This window comes from Oncorhynchus gorbuscha, linkage group LG23, assembly GCF_021184085.1.
Source record: "Oncorhynchus gorbuscha isolate QuinsamMale2020 ecotype Even-year linkage group LG23, OgorEven_v1.0, whole genome shotgun sequence".
Classification (NCBI taxonomy): domain Eukaryota; kingdom Metazoa; phylum Chordata; class Actinopteri; order Salmoniformes; family Salmonidae; genus Oncorhynchus; species Oncorhynchus gorbuscha.
The window spans coordinates 38313254-38333804 of NC_060195.1; the positions used below are offsets into that span (position 1 = coordinate 38313254).

General features: G+C 42.5%; 2 protein-coding genes and 1 long non-coding RNA gene across 3 annotated transcripts in view; all 3 read left to right on the forward strand.

Annotated features, from left to right (window-relative positions):
• The window catches only part of LOC124010901 (beta-1,4-galactosyltransferase 1-like), a 26101-nt gene extending 12478 nt beyond the window's left edge, over positions 1–13623 (forward strand). Inside the window, exons 3-6 of the mRNA XM_046323688.1 lie at positions 2758–2945; positions 5460–5582; positions 7760–7864; positions 10933–13623. Coding sequence (XP_046179644.1) covers positions 2758–2945; positions 5460–5582; positions 7760–7864; positions 10933–11080 — 564 coding nt within the window. The 3' untranslated portion in view covers positions 11081–13623. The remainder of the gene's footprint in view (positions 1–2757; positions 2946–5459; positions 5583–7759; positions 7865–10932) is intronic.
• A 218-nt stretch (positions 13624–13841) lies between these two features.
• On the forward strand, positions 13842–18410 carry LOC124010672. Its single transcript, XM_046323335.1, has 9 exons — positions 13842–13959; positions 14315–14512; positions 14750–14853; positions 14951–15071; positions 15232–15303; positions 15448–15627; positions 15926–16116; positions 16496–16572; positions 18364–18410. The coding sequence occupies exons 1-9, from the start codon at positions 13933–13935 to the stop codon at positions 18408–18410; spliced, it is 1017 nt and encodes a 338-aa protein (XP_046179291.1). The 5' UTR covers positions 13842–13932.
• On the forward strand, positions 16547–20533 carry LOC124010513. The gene is made up of 4 exons (XR_006834458.1): positions 16547–16665; positions 18971–19042; positions 19277–19400; positions 19675–20533. It is a non-coding gene; the product is annotated as an uncharacterized LOC124010513 (long non-coding RNA).
• Positions 20534–20551: the final 18 nt, after the last annotated feature.

Sequence of the window (20551 nt, forward strand, 5' to 3'; positions counted from 1 at the left end):
TTCTATTTGAATATAAATACTTTTTTATTTTATTTTTTAGAGTATACTCTACTCTTGTCTCCAACACAAGTAGTAAATTGATTCAAGATGTCAAGCTTGACATGGTGGTGTCCACTGCAAAGAAAAGTAGCTTTAATGGCTGCTATTATACTAATGAGTCAATCTGACGTTTTCCGAAGTCGAGTCACCTAGCTATTGCTAAAGGGCCCTTCAATGCTGTTAAACACAATTATTGGGTCTTTGTTGGAATTCTACTCAATCTTTCTGTTTCTCTCTTCTGTTTCTCCTTTCCTTTCCTCTTTTTTCTTTCTTCCTCGTTTCCCTGCCCTCTTGCTCAAAACGCCTCCCCTTTTGCATGTCAGGCGTATCTGGCCAATGACTGTGGTCGCTGGAAGAGGAGAGAAATTGTCCCCTGCTTGCTCTGGCCAATTGCGTGACCCCATGGGCTGAGGGGTTCTACTGGTAATGTGTGCTTAATTTTTCTTTCTGTCTCTTTCTGTCTTTTTCTCTTATTACTGACTGAGAGAAATCTATTTTGGTCACATGCACTTCTGAAATCTTCTACACTTGCTTCTTTCTGTCTTTGCAAATGATCCACACCCTGTATGCAGATGATGCTGTCGTGCACTGTAGGAGAGCGGGAAGCATCACTTGGTGGAGGGGAAACGACACACTCCCAAGAGCAACACACTCATAGACCTCCTTAGCGGATGTTTATTTCAGACCATAGCTGATGTCTCAAAGTTTATTTTAATCAGGCATCATGATATGACCTCTTTTTTTTATCGCCACAATGTGTAACATGACATGTGACTGACAACAAAGTGCTTCAGCGGAGAACACTACTTAGTGAACATTCATTCAATTGTCGGGACTCCTGTCCAGATTACATTAACTGTGCTGCTTCTTGGCATCACACACCCTCGTTCTGGTTTTCCTGCTCTGTTTAAGTGAGTTGTCTTGTATTTTTTAAATTTCATTTTAAGAACACTAGCCACGCTTTTATTTGGTGCAATCGAAACAAGGACTGAGGTCATGTTATTAGGAGGTTTCTTCTGACCCATTTTTTTTGTTGTTGAATATTTTAGCCGGTTTTGGTTCTATGGGTATTCAAGCAGACCTTTTCTGGAGGACCATCAGACCAAAGCCATTGACATATGAGACGTGTCCTTTGAGAGGCACTTCAACCCACATTGAAGGCACACTGACACAGAACACGATGCTCCTGTTATTTTTATTTATTTTTTATTTATTTCACCTTTATTTAACCAGGTAGGCAAGTTGAGAACAATTTCTCATTTACAATTGCGACCTGGCCAAGATAAAGCAATGCAGTTCGACACATACAACGACAGAGTTACACATGGAGTAAAACAAGTCAGTACTACAGTATAAACAAGTCTATATACGATGTGAGCAAATGAGGTGAGATAAGGGAGGTAAAGGCAAAAAAAAAGCCATGGTGGCAAAGTAAATACAATATAGCAAGTAAAACACTGGAATGGTAGATTTACAATGGAAGAATGTGCAAAGTAGAAATAAAATAATGGGGTGCAAAGGAGCAAAATAAATAAAATACAGTAGGGAAAGAGGTAGTTGTTTGGGCTAAATTATAGGTGGGCTATGTACAGGTGCAGTAATCTGTGAGCTGCTCTGACAGTTGGTGCTTAAAGCTAGTGAGGGAGATAAGTGTTTCCAGTTTCAGAGATTTTTGTAGTTCGTTCCAGTCATTGGCAGCAGAGAACTGGAAGGAGAGGCGGCCAAAGACAGAATTGGTTTTGGGGGTGGTTAGAGAGATATACCTGCTGGAGCGTGTGCTACAGGTGGGAGATGCTATGGTGACAAAGCGAGCTGAGATAAGGGGGGACTTTACCTAGCAGGGTCTTGTAGATGACATGGAGCCAGTGGGTTTGGCGACGAGTATGAAGCGAGGGCCAGCCAACGAGAGCGTACAGGTCGTAATGGTGGGTAGAATATGGGGCTTTGGTGACAAAACGGATTGCACTGTGATAGACTGCATCCAATTTGTTGAGTAGGGTATTGGAGGCTATTTTGTAAATGACATCGCCAAAGTCTAGGAATGGTAGGATGGTCAGTTTTAAAAAGGATTGTTTGGCAGCATGAGTGAAGAATGCTTTGTTGCAAAATAGGAAGCCAATTCTAAATGTAACTTTGGATTGGAGATGTTTGATATGGGCCTGGAAGGAGAGTTTACAGTCTAACCAGACACCTAAGTATTTGTAGTTGTCCACGTATTCTAAGTCGGAGCCATCCAGAGTAGTGATGTTGGACAGGCGGGAAGGTGTAGGTAGCGATCGGTTGAAGAGCATGCATTTAGTTTTACTTGTATTTAAGAGCAATTGTCCTTTTGCCAACTTCTTCTTTAAGAGGCTCCTCTGTCCTCCACTCGTTCAAGGTAAACACAGGTTTTCCAGCAAACAACAAGATGCCAACACAACGTCATCAAAGACAAACGACTCTGTATTGTATTTGCCAAAATGTTCATTTAAACAAGGTCTGGTACTGTTTCTGACACGTATGCATTGTCAATCCATTATAATATAGAGAGCCCCCTGAATGCTTCAGTTTAGCCTTAGTTTTGGTGTGCGCTTTAGTCCCTTGAGAAATGGGTGGCCAAACAACCAATGAGGACCAGAGTTTCCTACCCTTGTCTAGACACTCAACAATATGTATTTTCTTTCTACACGATTCACCTTCCACTTCTAACCCCACATTCCCTCCATTCACACTCTCTAGGACGGCGCTGAAGTCTTTAACCGTGCCAAGCTCCTCAACGTTGGCTACTCGGAGGCCCTGAAGGAGTACGACTACGGCTGCTTTGTGTTCAGTGACGTGGACCTCATCCCCATGGATGACCGCAACACCTACAGGTGCTTCAGCCAGCCCAGGCACCTGTCTGTTTCCATGGACAAGTTTGGCTTCAGGTAAGCCAACACTCCCAACGGATAGCCCTGGAATTGTCTTTGTCTGTCTCCAGTTCACTGCCCATAGTACCGACATGAATGAGCGTACACACACACACACACACACACACACACACACACACACACACACACACACACACACACACACACACACACACACACACACACACACACACACACACACACACACACACACACACGGGAGTGTCCACATAAAAGCTTAAAGAGCACCTGTGGGTTCTATGACGTTCTATGGACTTTGTCATCTTTCGTTGTTGAGTTTCCGGTTCTGACTGTCTTTACCTCCGTAGCTGTGTAGAGACGTTTACAGTAAGCAGTGCTTAGTGATGGGGTCAGTACTGCCATGTTCCCGGGGGGGTTGAATGATGCCAGCAACACAGGTGACAGTTGTTACTAAGGATTTCCTTCTTCCTTATTGTTCACGTGACTGATCAAAACCAGGTTCTGTAAAATGGCAGGCCACCTATAAAGTGTCACTTGCCAAAGGAATTTTATTTAATATATTCTTATTTAAATTAACAAAGGCTTGTTTCTCCGTACCTCTGACAGTAAGACAAGCAAGCATTTTTATTGCTAATGCAGAAGGTGGTGTTGGAAAGCACTTAGCATATCATTTTATTTAGTAGTAAACTGTCCCTCATTGGGACCTTATTTGCCTGGAGTCTTTTGAATAGCCTGCTTCATCACTTACAATGTGCTCACTGGCTTCAGAGGTCTGCTGTCAGAATGGCTTAAATACTCATCAGTTTAGCCTAGTGTCACACAGTGTTCTGTTTGCTGCTCTGTTTGCTGACCGTGGAGGGGGAAGTGGACCAGTAGAGCAAACTCTAGATGGGTTCAGCTGTTGCTCTACATGTGTAACACCGTGACATGTCAGACAGGGAGGAGCTCTGTGATGCGTGACTGTCTTTGTCTGCGTGGTTGATTAAAAAGGATTTGGGAGCTTCTCTTCTGTTGTGATTCACAACTCTGGGCCTACACAGCTGTAGACCTTATGCTTGACTAGGCGCTGATCTACTGTCAGTTTGGCTCTGTTGCCTGCTTCTGATGTAAGATTTAGATTGGTAAAGTAAGCTGACCCCAGATGTGACGTCCTAGTGCTGCCTTCCTCCTGTGTTACAGGTCATAGTACAGGTCTCTCGGCTTTGTAACTGTGTTTTTCTGGGCATACTCTCACCAAACCTTTCCCTTTGTTGCACAGACAACAGCTTGTATACTGTGTGTCAGGTTCCTTGAAGGGCATGCAGCTCACCAAGCATCTGGATTCAATATCCAACAGGATTTTGGCAGGGAAATCCGGCTCCAGGAGAGACGCCAAGCTTCCCTTGTTGGGTCATTTGTTCGGTGACTAAGTCCCACAATGGATTGATGTCTTTTGTTTGATTTTGTTGATTTTCTTAATTGTGCTGACATTTCCAATGTTAGCAATGGGATTTAAAGAATGTCATGATAGCCAAGGCTAATTCGGTGTCCAAAATAAACAGGCAAGTGAGGCAAGGCTAAACCAGGGTGCTTCAGTCTCTTGGCTCCATGTTTCCCTACAGTACACTGTACAGAGAGCCAGCATGTAACTTGCAGAAGGCAGTGATAAGAAACTGAGGAGGAGGGTTTTTCTGCAGCACCTCATTTGCTAGGCAGATACTTCCTCTTTCCTAGAACGTAAGGCACTGACTACGGTTTCTGTTAGAGCCAGAGTCATTTACCCCCTTTTTTTTTTCTTTTCACACAGGAAACAAAGATTAAAAGCATAAATTCATTTCTTGCTGCGTTTTATAACCTGCAGATCTAAAATACTACTTATTGTAATTTCTGCTCCCCATCAGACACATTTTGTGCCTCAATTGCACTTCTAAACTCGAATGAGAATTCACGAAGGGCATTCTATCAGCAGACGGCGCTTCTTTTCTCCCCGGAACTTCTCTCGGTGTAGCCAGCCTATTTTTCTCTGGTAAAATGCAAGGTTAGCTTTAAGCAAAATATTAGAAAATGTAGCTGGCGACATTATTTTTATGATGGGCCTAAACTTTAGAAATATGATGGCCGCGCATCAACAACAACAACAAAGACCTTGCTTTTTCATTTACTTGTGTGGCTGCCAACCAAATAGCGTTGCACTTCTGTTGTCATCTGATAAAAATGAAGTCATTATCTGCTGAATGTGTTGCTCTAATGTATTTTTCTTTGAATGGAAAAACTATAGTTGCACATCCCTGATCACTATTGAATCAAAAAACAATGACTTTCACTGAAAATTATGTCCAAATATCCCAGTATACTGTCCAAGACTAGTTTAAACTCTAATAAACAAATTCAAGGTTCTCCATTTATTTTTCTCTTTCCGCTCTCTCTCTCTCTGCATCTTTCTCTTGCTCTTTCAGATCTTTCTCTCTCTCTCGCATCTTTCTCTCTCTCGCATCTTTCTCTTTCTTCTCTCTCTCGCATCTTTCTCTTTCTCTCTCTTCTCTCTCTCTCGCATCTTTCTCTTGCTCTCAGATTGCCGTACAACCAGTACTTCGGAGGCGTGTCGTCAATGAGCAAGGAGCAATTCCTCAAGATCAACGGCTTCCCCAACAACTACTGGGGCTGGGGAGGAGAGGACGATGACATTTTCAACAGGTCAGAGTCCGCACAGCCACTCTCAGACAAATGTCTGTGGCTCATAGGAGGACTCCATGTAAAAAGCAGACCATTCATATTTATTGGGTAAAGTGATAGCCAAGGCTTCACATGAAAATATTTTCTTGAGTGCGCAATGTTGAAACGCCATCACATGTTGAAACCCTGTTACACGGGGTGTGCGTCGTGTTTTCTAGCCCTACTTTTTGCATTGCTCCAACTTGCCCCCAAGCGTGCCCTTGTATGCCACTACCAACATTTGCTCTTGAACGAAATGATGCATCAGTGAGTATCCTGTTAGCATCCATTTCAGCCGAGGTGCTTTCACAAGCAGATGGGACACCCAAACAAACTTGCCATTTGTGAGGATGTGTCCTGCCTCTGAGACACTCCTGGAACACCCCCCCCCCCCCCCCCCCTCCAGCTATCTCTCTCTCTCCAGTTTATAAACGATGCCAACAGCACACAGTTGTTACTAAGGCCCCCCCTTACTTTTCACGTGACTGATCAAAACCAGACTCTATAAAGGAGTAGTCAAGAATCAGGCAAAAAAAGAGGCTATATATAAAGTGTCACTTTCCAAATGAATCCTGTATTATTTAGTTTCTTCTTATTAAATGCACAAAGGCTTGTTTAGCCTTACCTCTATCAGTTAGACAAACAAGCATTTTAAATCACTAATGGAGAAAGCAGTGTAAAGATTGGAAGGAGTTTGGCATTTGAATGTAACTTGTATACCTTATTTGTCTTGAGTTATGTGTTTCGAATAGCCTGCCTCTAGACTATCAACGTGCTGACATGAGCAGCACTGCCTTCAAAGGTCTGCTGTCAGAATGGCTGAAATGCTATTCAGTTTAGCTTGAGGCAGCAATGCTGTGAGCGTTGGACTAGTTGCTGTTCTGTTTTCTGACTATGGAGGAGGAAGTGGGGTCCAGTAACCAGTAGAGCAATTTTTTTTTTCACACTATAATTTGACTATTAGATATTCAATGTTTCTTTAGAATAAAATATATTTTTTAAATTCATTGTTTCACAATATTAAAGAGTTTATAACAGGCCTTAAAATAATGTCAAAGCAACACGAACTAGGGCCTTACAGTGATGGTGAAAACGAGGGACATGTCAAATGATGCTGAATTTTGGCACTTAAGCAAGTTTATTTATTGAATTATTTATTTAAATGTATATATGTGTATTTAAAATATCAAAGGGACGGTTTTGGGATGAAATTCTCTCAACATAACATGTACTGTGCCTCGTTAACTTCTGCATTTTGAGACATGAGTAACCCAATAGCTTCACTATAGACCAGCCAAACTGAACACCGTCTCCAGAAGTGAATTATAGATGAACTCCACACATACTGATCAATGCCCAACAGCACAAGGTGTTAAGATGTTGTTGTTTTTTGTCTCTGCTGTTTTTTGAGCGCTTTGGAGTGCTTGCTTGATAAGTCACCATATCCATTTTGAAAAGGATACTGTAAACAATAGCAGACAGGATGTTTCCAGACATACTCAGTTATTCACTGTGCTCTGGAAGCTTTTATCAGCTGTGACCCTGAACCATGCTACACAAACAATCAATTTCCAGTGTAGTTACACCAGAGATTCTAGATATAATGATGAGAAGCCTATGTTTTTTTTGTTTTTTTTTTCCCTCAAAGTTGCCGGGATGTCGCGTGCATCACACTTATCAGTGCACTCATATCAACCTAAGCATTACAAAACTTCTATTAGATAAAATAAGCCTCATGTATCAAAATAGCAATTCAGTTTTATCTTCTAATATAATTTGACACTCATCCCCCCCCCCCCCCCCCCAATACAAAAAAATCCTCACTTGCTTAATGATGAATGATCTGCTTAACGTGGACAGATTCTGGGCAGAGTAAACCCTCTCACTTTGCCTCTTCCTCTCTGGTTACACCTATTGAGTTAGGCAATAGTGCACTATTTGCATCTCTTACACAGAGGCAACTGAATGAAAACCAAATAACCTGTTTTACTCCCTTTCACAACTATCCTACATTTTCCTTGACCTTTTTTAAGTTTATTTCACTGGTGTAAGAAAAATGTGCAGATTTTCTCCCAGGTGTAGAAGCTGTTGTAACTGCGTCCCACAGTGTTTTAGTTAGACTGATGGTCTGACTCCGGCTTCTGCTGTGTTTTTAACAGGCTGAACTCCAAGGGGATGACCATCTCACGGCCCAGCGGCGCCGTGGGGAAATGCAGGATGATCCGCCACAACCGGGATGGTGGGAACGAAGACAACCCACAGAGGTGAGGTTCCAACTCCTGCTCTCAGGGGTTCTATTTCCATGTATAATGGTACCCTCTCTGGGTTTGTTCACTCCCTTTCGCGTGAAACTAGCCAAATTGGATTTAATAGGAGTAAGCAAAGGGTCCACCAAGGGATGTACTGATTCAACGATACGCACCGGTCCCAGATGTTTTTTTCAAACGTTTAAGATACAAGTGCATCGGTCCGTGGATTCCAAAACCGATCCAAATGTAGCATGTATCGGTCCAAAAAAATCAAATCAAGCTTTTACGGGTCACTAAAATGTTCAATTCATGTTAGGCCTACATTCTGTCTCTCTTCCAAAATCACCTTCTTTTGGGACAACTGATACGTCCTCTCCAGTGTCGAACTGCATGCTACTGTGTTGACAATGGAGTTCGACCAACTATGATTTTTCAACACCGATACCGGTTTATTGGAGGACCAAAAAAAAGCAGATACCGATTAATCGGCAAATTTATTATATATATATATTTTTAATATATAATTGTAGTAATGAGAATTACAGCAATACTGAATGAACAAAGAATACTTTTACATTTTTAGAAACTTAATATAATGCATAAAATCAATTTAGTCTCAAATAAATAATGATGCTCAATTTGGTTTAAATAATGCAAAATCAGTGTTGGAGAATAAACTAAAATTGCAGTATGTGTCATGTAAAAAAGCTAACGTTTAAGTTCCTTGCTCAGAACATATGAAAGCTGGTGGTTCAATATTCCCAGTTATTCAATATTTCCAGTTAAGGACTTTTAGGTTGTAGTTATTATAGGAATTATGACGTGTCGACTATTTATCTCTATACCATTTGTATTTCATATCCCTTTGACTATTGGATATTCTAATAGGCGCTTTAGTATTGCCAGCCTAATCTCAGGAGTTTATAGGCTTGAAGTCATAAACAGCGCTGTGTTTCAACCATTGCTAAGAGCTGTTTGGGGTTTTAGGCTGGGTTGGCAAATATCAGCTGATGTAAAGTTTGAATTTGAATGCAACCATTACAAGCCTGCTGCTGCCTACCACCACTCAGTCAGACTGCTATATCAAATCATAGACTTAATTATAATATAATAAACACAAATACGAGCCTTAAGTCATTAATATGGTAAAATCCGGAAACTATAATTTCGAAAACAAAATATTTATTATTTCAGTGAAATACGGAATCGTTCTGTTTTATATTGAACGGGTGGCAACCCTAAGTCTAAATATTGCTGTTTTACATTGCGCAATCTTCAATGTTATGCCAGAATTATGTAAAATTCTGGCAAATTAGTTCGCAGCGAGCCAGGCGGCCCAAACTGTTGCATGTACCCTGACTCTGCATACAATGAACGCAAGAGAAGTGACAATTTCCCTAGTTAATATTGCCTGCTAACAGGAATTTCTTAACTAAATATGCAGGTTTAAAAATATATACTTCTATGTATTGATTTTAAGAAAGGCATGTTTTCACTTGATGTTTATGGTTAGGTACATTACTGCAGCGAATCAGCTTTTGTTAAATCATCACCCGTTTGGCAAAGTATGCTGTGATTCGATGATAAATTAACAGGCACCGCATTGATTATATGTAACGCAGGACAAGCTAGTTAACCTAGTAATATCATCAACCATGTGTAGTTAACTAGTGATTATGTGAAGATGTTTTTTTATAAGATACTTTTAATGCTAGCTAGCAACTTACCGTGGCTCCTTGCTGCACTCGCTTAACAGGTGGTCAGCCTGCCACCCAGTTTCCTCGAGGAATGCAATATAATCGGCATCCAAAAATGCAGATTACCGATTGTTATGAAAACTTGAAATCAGCCCTAATTAATCGGCCATGTAGATCAATGACTGTCAACTAGAGGTCGGCAAGTCATTTTGCATGCCGGACAACCCCAGGCAATATCAGTAGCCTACATTTGGATCGGGTTGGGGTTCACTTGTATCTTAAACTTTTTAATCCCTACTAGTCTCCCTCATGGCTCAGCTGAGGTGCCTACATAGTACGTACACCATAGACATATTTAATTTACACACACACACACACACACACACACACACACACACACACACACACACACACACACACACACACACACGCACACACACACAGAGAAGTCTGCTCAGAGAGGCCCAGCTCATGAGCTCCATCAGCAGCAGATTTTAATATAGAATGGAAAAGGAATGTGTTTATGCAACAAATGATAGTGCATCGAACAATTCTCTAATCAAACCAAATTGTTTCAAACTAAAACACATCGTTCCTGTATCACATCGAATCGCCTTGAAAGAGAAAGTTGCACATCTCTAGGTCCACCTAGTTTCAGCTATATTGGTTTCACTTATCCACCTCTATCAGATCTGTAAAGGAGAGCAGAAGAGAGGAAACAAAAGGTGTGCACAGTTGAACACTCCCCGGGCTCTCCTTGCCCTCGTCACACAAGGATCCAGTCACTACCTACTGTTTCCCTTGACGTCATTTCTCACGAACACTGGATGACTTGGTCAGCTCGGACATTCTTCTCTGTACAGAAGCAAACTTAACACTGCAATAAAAACCTCTGAAGGCATTGACGTGTAATAGAAGCCTGGGCAAACATTGACGTACAATAGAAGCCTGGGCAAACATTGACGTACAATAGAAGCCTGGGCAAACATTGACGTACAATAGAAGCCTGGGCAAACATTGACGTACAATAGAAGCCTGGGCAAACATTGACGTACAATAGAAGCCTCAACATCCATAACAATAAATGTGGTCATTATCACACTAGGCCTCACTGATCCATCAGGGCTATTGATGATCTATTCATCAGCGGCGGCAGTTAGCTAGACTGTGTGGCGGATTACTTTTCAGTAGCACTTTGGTTAGTTTGATTGCCGTGGTTAGATTTCTTGAGTAGCGTTTAATCAAGTAGTGTATAACAAGCAACGATTTTTGTGAAATCCAGAGGAGATGTTTGCCATAGGCTACACCTTAACCAAATAAAAAAAGACTTGGGTCTTAAACCACGTCATTGAATTGTGGTTGAGCTGTGTTTTTTTTTCTTTCCAGGTTCGACCGCATCGCCCACACCAAGGAGACCATGAACAAAGATGGCATAAAAACCCTGTCGTACAAAGTGGTCAAAGTGGAGAAGGATCAATTATACACCAAAATCACTGTGGACGTGGGGAAAAAAATGACTCCGCAAACCAATTAAAACCTGAACAGCCTTGACAACCAATTTGCCACTGTGGTGGATGCTGTAACCAAATGTGCCTTGACACTATAAATAATATTATGCCTTGGACTCTTTGGACCATAGAGAATGACTGATCTAATCAGCAAACAAACATGTTTCCCAATATTCCCTTTATTTTCGGTCTTTGCACATCCGATGGTGAATTGAACTGGGATTCCAGCGTTTCCATCATAGGATCCTTAATGGAATGAGAGTTGACATCCGGGGTGGTTTCAGGCTGATATGGCCCCCACTCTCTCTGTCTAGAGACGGCTGCTGAGACCAAGTCTTTTGTGAGCTATTTTGTCTTGAGGGGGAGGTTGTGAAATGTCTAATTGATTGTCCTATGCATCAGGGACTCTCAAATAATGTGTTTTGTCACTTTTGGGGAATTTCTTGCTAAGCCTTTTAAATACCTCTGCTGAGCAGGGTTTCAACCAATCAAATGCCAAGACGTCGGGCCAAAGATGGAACTCTGCAATTCGGAGGTCAATAACAAAAGAAATCACTTAGGTTTTGTTAACAAAACCAATCTTAAAGGATTTTTGTACTGATGTTCCATCAAGATTTTGAACTTTGAACCCTTTGAACCCCAAAGGGCCTAGAATTCCAAAAACAAATAGTTGAAACGGACAAATCCCATCATATTTACGTTAGGCATTCTAGTTCTCACTGCTAAGGGTCCTTAAAGGAAAATATTTGGGTATTTGTTTTTCGTTAGTCTATTGTTGATATAGTCCTAAAATGTATTGCATGTCAGCAATCAAGTTTTCAAGATGCATAACTTTTGAAATACAGCCAGTATGGTGCATTTTGCATCATATAGTTTTTTATGTGTTTTTTTGTTGTTGGGTATTTTGAACTATGTGAAAAGTGTCTCTGCTGAAGCTCCCTTCCCTGTGAAGACCACCATTCAAGGTAGCCTGTAAGGAGGCCTCTCCTTAGTTGGAAAAGAGGCACCTGAATGTATTGCCTGGTGGTGCTGTGATTGCGTACCCTGAGGTAAAATGATACTGCGCTGTTGTCTATCACGAGTGTCTGGTGTTGTGATTTTTTATTTATTTTTAAGTCGAGATGGGGGGTGGGGTCTACGCAAAACAATTATCCTCTTGTATTCATTGTACGTCTTTAAGGAAGTGTGAGAGGGTTGGGAAACCATTTTTTTACTCTCTTTTTTTGGGAGGGGGCCTCGATGTAGTAACCAAACCACAGGAGGTTGGTGGCACCTTTAATGAGGGAGGACAGGCTCATTGTAATTGCTGAAGCGGAATGGGGGAATGGTATCAAACACTTGATTTCCACTTGTTTGATGCCATTCCATTTGCTCCGTTATGGTTATTATTATGAGCCGTACTCCCCTCCGCAGTCTCATGCCACCACGGGTCCTTATCGTTCCTCATATACATTGAAAACTACACAAGATTGTGCGTTATGAGGCATGGCATTGCACATGTACAGTTAATCTTATTGAGGGGAAAAAGCCATTGCGATTTCTGACTGGAGACTAGATATAACAGAGTGATTGTCTGTCCATACTTATGCTTCCGTGTTTGCTTCTTAATTCTGTCAGAAGTGGAATGGCAATCAGCCCTTGAAGAATCTGTAAAATGACAGCCATTTTTGCCTTACCCAAATAAACTTGAAAATATCAATGAATTGGTCAACTTTGAAACATTAGTAGGAGATATGGGTGTACATTAACCGCTAAAGCTAAGTCAGTAATTCCCTAGCTGTTCCCCAAAAGTGTTTCCCAAGATGCTGTACTATAGTTAGCCGTTTCCCAAGATGCTGAACTATAGTTAGCCGTTTCCCAATATGCTGAACTATAGGGTCTTTGGGCTCGGTCAAGAAAGCCACATCACAGGCTTATTCAACTACGGTGGAACGTTGCAAATATAAATCCTTCATATAGAATGAGCACAATGTACATAGCAAATAGAGGTTTTTGTCAGCTCTATGCAACACATTTCTATACTCAAAATGGGGAGTGTTTGCCACATTGAATAAGCCTAAGGAAAGGCCTAGTCACCACATACCACCTCACTGTCTGGTAGCTACGTACAGACACTCGAAGACAATTGGAGTAGTCCCATGATGTGCAGTCTTGCTCTTTAAGCCTAGCATGCAGGGCTGCATTATGTGCAGTGCATAGCATTATATACTTTCTACCTAAAGATTCATTTTCAAGGTTGAAAACCAGTGTCTTTTATAGGTTGGCTGAAGCCAGGTTTGTTTCTCCCAAAGACAATGGCCTTTGTTGAGAAAGCCAGCATTATGTATGCCAAGTGTGAATTCGGTTTGTTTTACAATAGTTAGCTGGCTAATCTGTAAGGGTTCTATCTTTTTACTTTTCATGTTTTCCATTATGATTCAACGTGTGCTTGTGATTTCTACAAATGCATGTGTCTTTGTATGTCTTTTGCTGGCACAACAATTTCATTCAAAATTACATTTCCTGGTTTGTGGGAATGTTGGTGAAGATGAAACGACTCATGTTTAGGTAATTAAAATCTTTGATTTAAGTAAATGTCTTCTCATTCATTAACTGGGGTCAGAACACTAAGCAGTGGTTTCCCGGACACAGATTAAACCTATTCCTGGATTTTGAGTCATCTTTTTGTACAAGCATTAGGTCAGCCAGCTAAACTCTTAAGTGTCCTCTCGGTTAATGTTCAGTGTGGCCTCTGGCCAGTAGTCTCATCTGCACAGTGCAATGGGTGGAGCGTATCCATGGGTTACCGGACGGGACAAGGGTGCAGGAGCAAGCAGAGTAACCCTCTAGACCTTTTTTTAAAAGAAAGACCAGCCAACTGCTGGTCTACATTTACTTAATGAAGAAAAAAAACACCTCTGTCCAGGTGAGAGGTTACTACTAAATCTTTGCAATCGTTTCACTCATGCAGTTATGAGTTGTGACAACCAGCTTGAAGCTATTACCTGTATGTTGTCGCGAACATGTCAGCCATTTCATGTGGCTTGTAAACATGGTTCCTGTTACTGTTCAAACAATGAGGCCATGTACAAATACTATCTGTTATTGTGCTACTAATTCTTGTTGCCACTTTCAGTGCTCCATTGTGAGCTAATGGTTTGTGGTTAGGTGTGAATGTAAGCCCTGTTTCACAATGTATAATTGAGTATTGAGTCACTGGCGGTGATCTGGTGGTTGAGACGCAGGTTGGTAACAGTGGCAGAAGTCTTTTCCACTAACAGACCCCCGTGGACGATATGATACCTGGCTGGCATCGACTCCCCCAACCTGGGACGGTTGACCATCGGGCCTTCCTGGACTCTGAGCAGCGGAGGAGAGATCTGGATGTCAGTCTGGCTCGGGTCCAAAATGCCCTGCAGGAACAGAGGGTCAGAATGCTCCAGAGAATGGGCCCAGGGAGCCGACATAAACTACCCCAGGTAATAGACAGCTGCTACTGCCACCTGTGCTGTAGTTAATGTCGGCTGCGGCCCTCAAGACGACTGATGCCATTTTCCATAGTTTTTTTTCTTCTCCAAACGGATTCTAAAGGAAGGGAATTTAGGCTAATGACATCTGAATAAAGACCTAGCTGAGTGGGTTTCCTTTCTCACAAGGTCACTGTGCTAACCTGTGCCATGGTTTGACCCATATTTTGTTAATTGCCTCCCCCACAGATACTTGTTTTGAATCTTGGGCAGATCAATCGACCAGTAAACCTCCATCCCAGTCTGTTATCGGAGAACATCTACATCCCACCATATGGTGACCTTTACACAAGGTAATTAAGAAGGTGCTTGTGGGTCAATGCAGTGGATAATGTTTTGGTTTTCTCTTTTCGTGTTTTTGCGCAAGACTTTTCTGTCTCATGTCCTCAGAGTGGGCAGGCTAGAGATGGACTCCGAGATCATTAGCGCCCAACTGGACCAGGTTCTCTGTTCTAGGGGAAAGTGTCTCTACAGGAATGGACCCTCAGCCCAACAACACAGCTTGACTCCTGTAAGCCCTTGATAATCATAGGAAACTAGTCCCCCAGTGGCAAAATGAAAGTTGCCCTGTATGAAAGATGTATGTCTACTGAAATGAGTTGTCTTTCAATCTATCACTTTGACCTCTGTCTGTCAATCAGGATAAATGATTCTGTACCATTCACCCACAGTGTCAGAGGGAGGACCATAGTATGACCTCTCAGCTTATTGCTCAAGCGGTAGACAAAGGACAACTTCTGAAAGTAAAGCACTCCATATGTAATCCATTTAAACTAATAACATGACAAACCTGACACTCATTGTAAACGCCTTGAGTTGAGGGGAAAAAGTTCTGGAAGGCTGACTCGGCTGTGCTTGGCCATCACCCAAAAAACGGGTGTTTTCAGGAGCGAGACAACCTTGAGCGTCTGCTGGAGGATTCCAGGGCCCAGCAGCAGCTGATGGAGCAGAAGAGGGAGGCCCAGATAGCAGCCCTTCACTCCCAGCTGTACCAGGCACGCTCCAGCCTCCAGGAGACCCACAGAGAGACACTGGCCACACAGGCAGAGCTACATGGCAGCAAGCAGGTAGAATCATGGAAGACCAGACCAACTAAACTGGTACAGGGATTTAGACCCAAAATGGATGCAGGCTGTTCCTTTGTACGTGTAATCTTGCAGAGCCGGACGTGTATCTCAGTAGTCTCTAACCCAGGCATTATCTGATAACACATGACTAATTGAAAACTGAAGGGTTTTGTGAGCTAGTAGATAATAGTCCCTGTTTTACCAATCATATAGTAACGGTTTCCTCTATCATAAGAATGCCACAATAAGGCTATTCAATATTTTCCGTAACACCACTCGGTTGGCTGATGCTCTGCAGATAAATGAGTCCCTGCTACAGGAGGTGGCGTCTCTCAGACGGAGGCCCGGGGCTGCGGAGGAGCGGGCCTCCCTGATGGAGAGTGACGGACGCCTGCTCAGGGCTCGCATAGCAGCACTGGAGACTGAGCGGGAGGAGCTGCTTCAACAAGGAGACCTTGCCACAGGGAGACGACACCCCTCAGCCTTTGGGTAATGACCCCCCCCACCCCCCAGCCTCACTTGTAGCTCTGAAAGGATCAGATGGATATAAAATATATGGTTCCACTTTGCTCTGTGATCGCTCAGGTGGAATTTTCTCCATATTGCTGCCTTGCCCTTATGCAACCCTTACGGTCTTCATAAGGGTAAAGGGGGTAGGGGTGGATTTGGGATTGAACTAGTATCTGGACTTTTATCTTGAGCTCAAGGGGAAGTTTCCCGTCTCAGTGTTTTCACTCTTGGCAGCGTCAAGAGTGCTGAGAGCAGAGAAACAGTCAGAACAGAGAAACAGTCAGCCTTATAACAGACTAACAAGAAGCAGGGGTTTGTCCGTCCAATTTTTTGCTAAACACATCTGTTTGTGTTTTAGGAGCGCTTGGGAAACGGATGTGGAAGATTCCAAGAAGTCGGAGGGGTTGAGGGAGGAGAGGAGGAGAGGAGGAGAGGGTACAAGGGAAGGATGTGTCTGTGGACTTAAGACTTAAGAACCGTGAGGTGCCGCTCTCTAAGCCTGGCCTACAGATAAAGGAAGAGAACCAGGTAGCTGCCTATTTGAGTCATTTCCTACAGAACCATATCACACGGAGGCAACCTAACATATGGTAGTGATGTTCTTTCAAACATAGCTCTCTTCCAAATCCCACTTCAACAGTTCCCAAACCTTTCTTTTCCCAACATACTCCGTTGAAGTCATTAGAACATATAAAAATGCTATATAATTGAACTAGCGTCCATTTTCTTCCTAACCTTGGAAATGATTAAGCCATGGTTTTTATTACACTCCCAGCACATTGGCTTTTTATAAGTACTTTATGTTAAAATAGCACTTTGTTAAAGTTGAAAAAGTACAAATTTCCCCTTCATGCAATCCGAGAACCTTTTTTTTAAAGCTAGGATGCTAATCATTTTTTTTACAGTTTAATGTGCTACATGCGTCACTATCCAGTATCACACTAACACATGCAGTATAGACAAGCTATAGACATACCTATGAGTTTTATATAGACTGTGGATTCCTGAGGATTCACGGTCTTAGAATACTACAGATAAAAGATCATGCTGGACAGTCTCTGCTTCTGGTCTGTGAGGGAGGACGGGGGAATCTGGAGAGCCTCTTCTCTAGCAGCGGTGCTCAAATCTGACAATGTATATACTGTAACAACCTTTCGCAACAGCGAACTTGTTACAGCCACAAAGCCCAAGAGCAACTTCCATTTGATCATGTAACACTCGTTGTTGTCGTTCGAGGACTCTGACATGTTCTCGTTTTATTGTTGGAAGCTGGTGAGTAGTTTTGACTTCTGGCTTACACTAATCCCTATCCCAGACTATTTTTCTCTGACCCTGAGCTTGTGGTCCACTGCCTTTTATACTGCCCTGGTCCCTGCAGACTCATAAACATGGTTTCATGGGATATGCAGACTGGGAAGACATTATTGGAATACTGCAGGTCGAGACACTTTCTCTCACCGATATGACAATGTCATTGTGAAGGGACCAATCAAGAGAACAGGGTGGTGACGATATATTTATGAAGGGACCAATCCGAGAGCAGGATAATGTCCTTATGAAGGGGGCAATAGACAGCAGGGTTATAATGATGTCATTATGAAGGGACCAATCAGAGAGCAGGGTTTTGACAATGTCATTATAAAGGACCAGTTGGTTACAATAGCAAACTAAGTTTAGACAGAGGTAATGAAAGTTATTTTTCCTTTGTTCTTTTCACTTCCAAGTACACAATGGTTACTCAGGAATAGGTGTTACATAATGTTATTACATTCATACCGAGTAATACCAGCACTTCAAATGCTTATTCTTGGAGCGCACCGAACTCATTTTCCCCTCCAGTTTGGCTGTGCGTGCCCTCATTTTATTGGTTGCAACTGAGCGGTATGTTCCCAAAACCATGTACTTCTGCCCGAGTCTGGCTGATGCCACCTTGCGTGACTCCACACTGGCACAGACCCCACAGACAATCCTTCTTGATTGAGGGGAGCTGGAAATTTCCTGCTCACTTAGACTCTCTTTCTCTCTCTCTCTCTCTCTCTCTCTTCTCTCTCTCTCTCTCTCTCTTTCTCTTTCTCTTTCTCTCTCTTTCTCTCTCACTCAAATTATGAGGAAATGGGATAATGAGGAAATGGGATAATGACCCTGTCATGAGGTCTTCCGTTGCAGTCATCAGAGTCCCAGATTTCCCTGTGTTCTGTGTCTGCTTGTTCTTGTTGCGTTTCACAGGCCCCGTGTCTGCTGAGTTCAACATAGATACAAACTGCAGACTTTAGCAAGTGTTCACATAGTCAAACTGGCTTTGTCTCATGTTAACTTTGGCCCACAATTGACTTCTGATTAGTGCACTTCAGATAAGTGCAAACTCCGTTTTAGTGCGTTAAAGTTGCATTCATCAGGAGTTGACTGTAATCCAAAATGACTCCAGTTCATATTATACCATGTTAATGCAACTCAACCATTCCACGTACAGAACCTGCAGGAGCCCTAGTACCAATCCTCATTTTGGTAAGCCAAGAGCTTGTCAGACCCATTCTGCAGCAATTAGTAGTGGGCACTGAAGCACATAACAAAAGATTATGTGCGGCGATTGAAGAGACACCTTTCTGTTCCACATAGAATGGAATGCAGAGAGGACATTTCATCTGCTACTGAATAATAATGTACTTCAGTTTCGCTGGCAGAGAACATCCGGGCAGTGAAGGTAGCCACAGATGTCATACTTGGTGGCCTTAGGACCAGTGTTTGTCACGAAGCTTTACTTTATTGCCTTCCTTACTCGTCTGCAAGTCTTTTATTTTTCTGCTGTCAATGATGTGTCCACTGGTCGTCACAGAACGGAGAGAAGGGGATGGGATTGGTCGATCGCTGGAATCCATGGCAGCACGAGCCAATGGAAGCCAATCAAGTGAGTTCGTGGCATCGTCAAAATCCAATTCTTGGCATCACCTCACACCAAGTTGCCCTTATATCATGTAGTTACTTAGAAAGGTATTGACACAAAACCAACTTAATTCCCGTCAGTGAATATAATTGCATGTTATTACTGGTAACTGCGCACTTTGATGTAGTGAGAGAGTATTTTCATTGTATAACAGCTGAACGAGGGGTTAGGAGTCGATGAACGTGTTCCTTTCTGCAGATGACGGCTCTGGTCATAGAGCTGCAGCAGCTGAGAACGGCCTGTGAAGAGACATCAACACTACCGGTCTCCCCCAAGGACCAGAGGGCCAGAGAGTGGCTGTAAAAGAGCTGCTCTGCTCAAGGTAGGACTGCCAACCCAACACTCCTGGTTTGGCTCAGTCTCTCAAGAGGCGTATTCTCTCAACAAGCCGTTCAGCTATTTTTCTAATAACTCAATTGAATCAATTATGTATTGAATGAATTAAAAGAATGGACAGATTTCTGTGTGGTAATACCATTGTTTACGCTTCTACAGTTGACATGGCCAATACACTACTATACCAGTGGTTCCAGTTATATTGACAAGACCCATTATTTTTTGTTTGAAAGTCTTTTTTTTCCCTCTTCTCTGTATAGGACTGTGTGGGAGAGATGGAGAAGGATAGGGAGGGGCTGTCCTTCCTGGAGAGAGACTGTGGAGTTCTTCGGGTGGTACCTCCAGGATCATTGGCCAGAAGTAACCCACTATACATTCACATTGATCCTTGACTATGTAGGCCCACATTTCCATATGGTCCACAATCGTCGACGCGTTCTTTTACAAAAACACGTCTGTTTGCCTATGCAATGAATGGTGTCTGAATCAAGACCGCGGGAAGCAATCCCGCTGAGGCCCTGCGTATTAAAATGTGTTGTCAAGTACGTCCTCAAGAACTCCTTTTTAATGTTTACCTAACATCAACCGCATTGTGGACTGTGTACAGCATTTGGTTTGTCAGTTTAAAATAAATATTGGACTGGCTCAAATACAACTCCACTATCCCTAGGCCTTTGCGGGTATACCAGTTGGACAGAAAAATACCCCTCAAGGATCTCACCGCCTCGTATCTTTGTGTTATGCATGTACACAAGCTTAGTTGGAGAAAGGCAAGTGTTTTTCAGGCTCCATTGTATAGGCTAACCTGTCAAAACATATTCCAAAGATTACACAATTTACAGTTGGCCTGCATGCACATTTTGCCTAAACAGCGAACAAATATTTACTGTGGCTGGGAGTGTGGAGGAATTAGTCACTTCCTTGAATGGGTCTTGCTCAATGTTAGACCGACTGGTCATTGCATACTGTGTGGTTTGCTCTTGTGACCGGTTTGATACCCCTCCCTCACAGTACAGGACGTGATTTCCTGCATACATTCATACATTCATACATTCATCATTCATACATTCATACATTCATACATTCATACATTCATCATTCATACATTCATACATTCATCATTCATTCATACATTCA

What these genes read in the sequence shown, in the direction of transcription:
- LOC124010672 (XM_046323335.1), top strand. Translation starts at nt 13,933, where the DNA reads ATGAAGAAAAAAAACACCTCTGTCCAG. An exon ending in AGCTACATGGCAGCAAGCAG is followed by an intron (nt 15,628 to 15,925) that starts GTAGAATCATGG and finishes GATGCTCTGCAG; the next exon opens with ATAAATGAGTCCCTGCTACA. An exon ending in CGACACCCCTCAGCCTTTGG is followed by an intron (nt 16,117 to 16,495) that starts GTAATGACCCCC and finishes TTTGTGTTTTAG; the next exon opens with GAGCGCTTGGGAAACGGATG.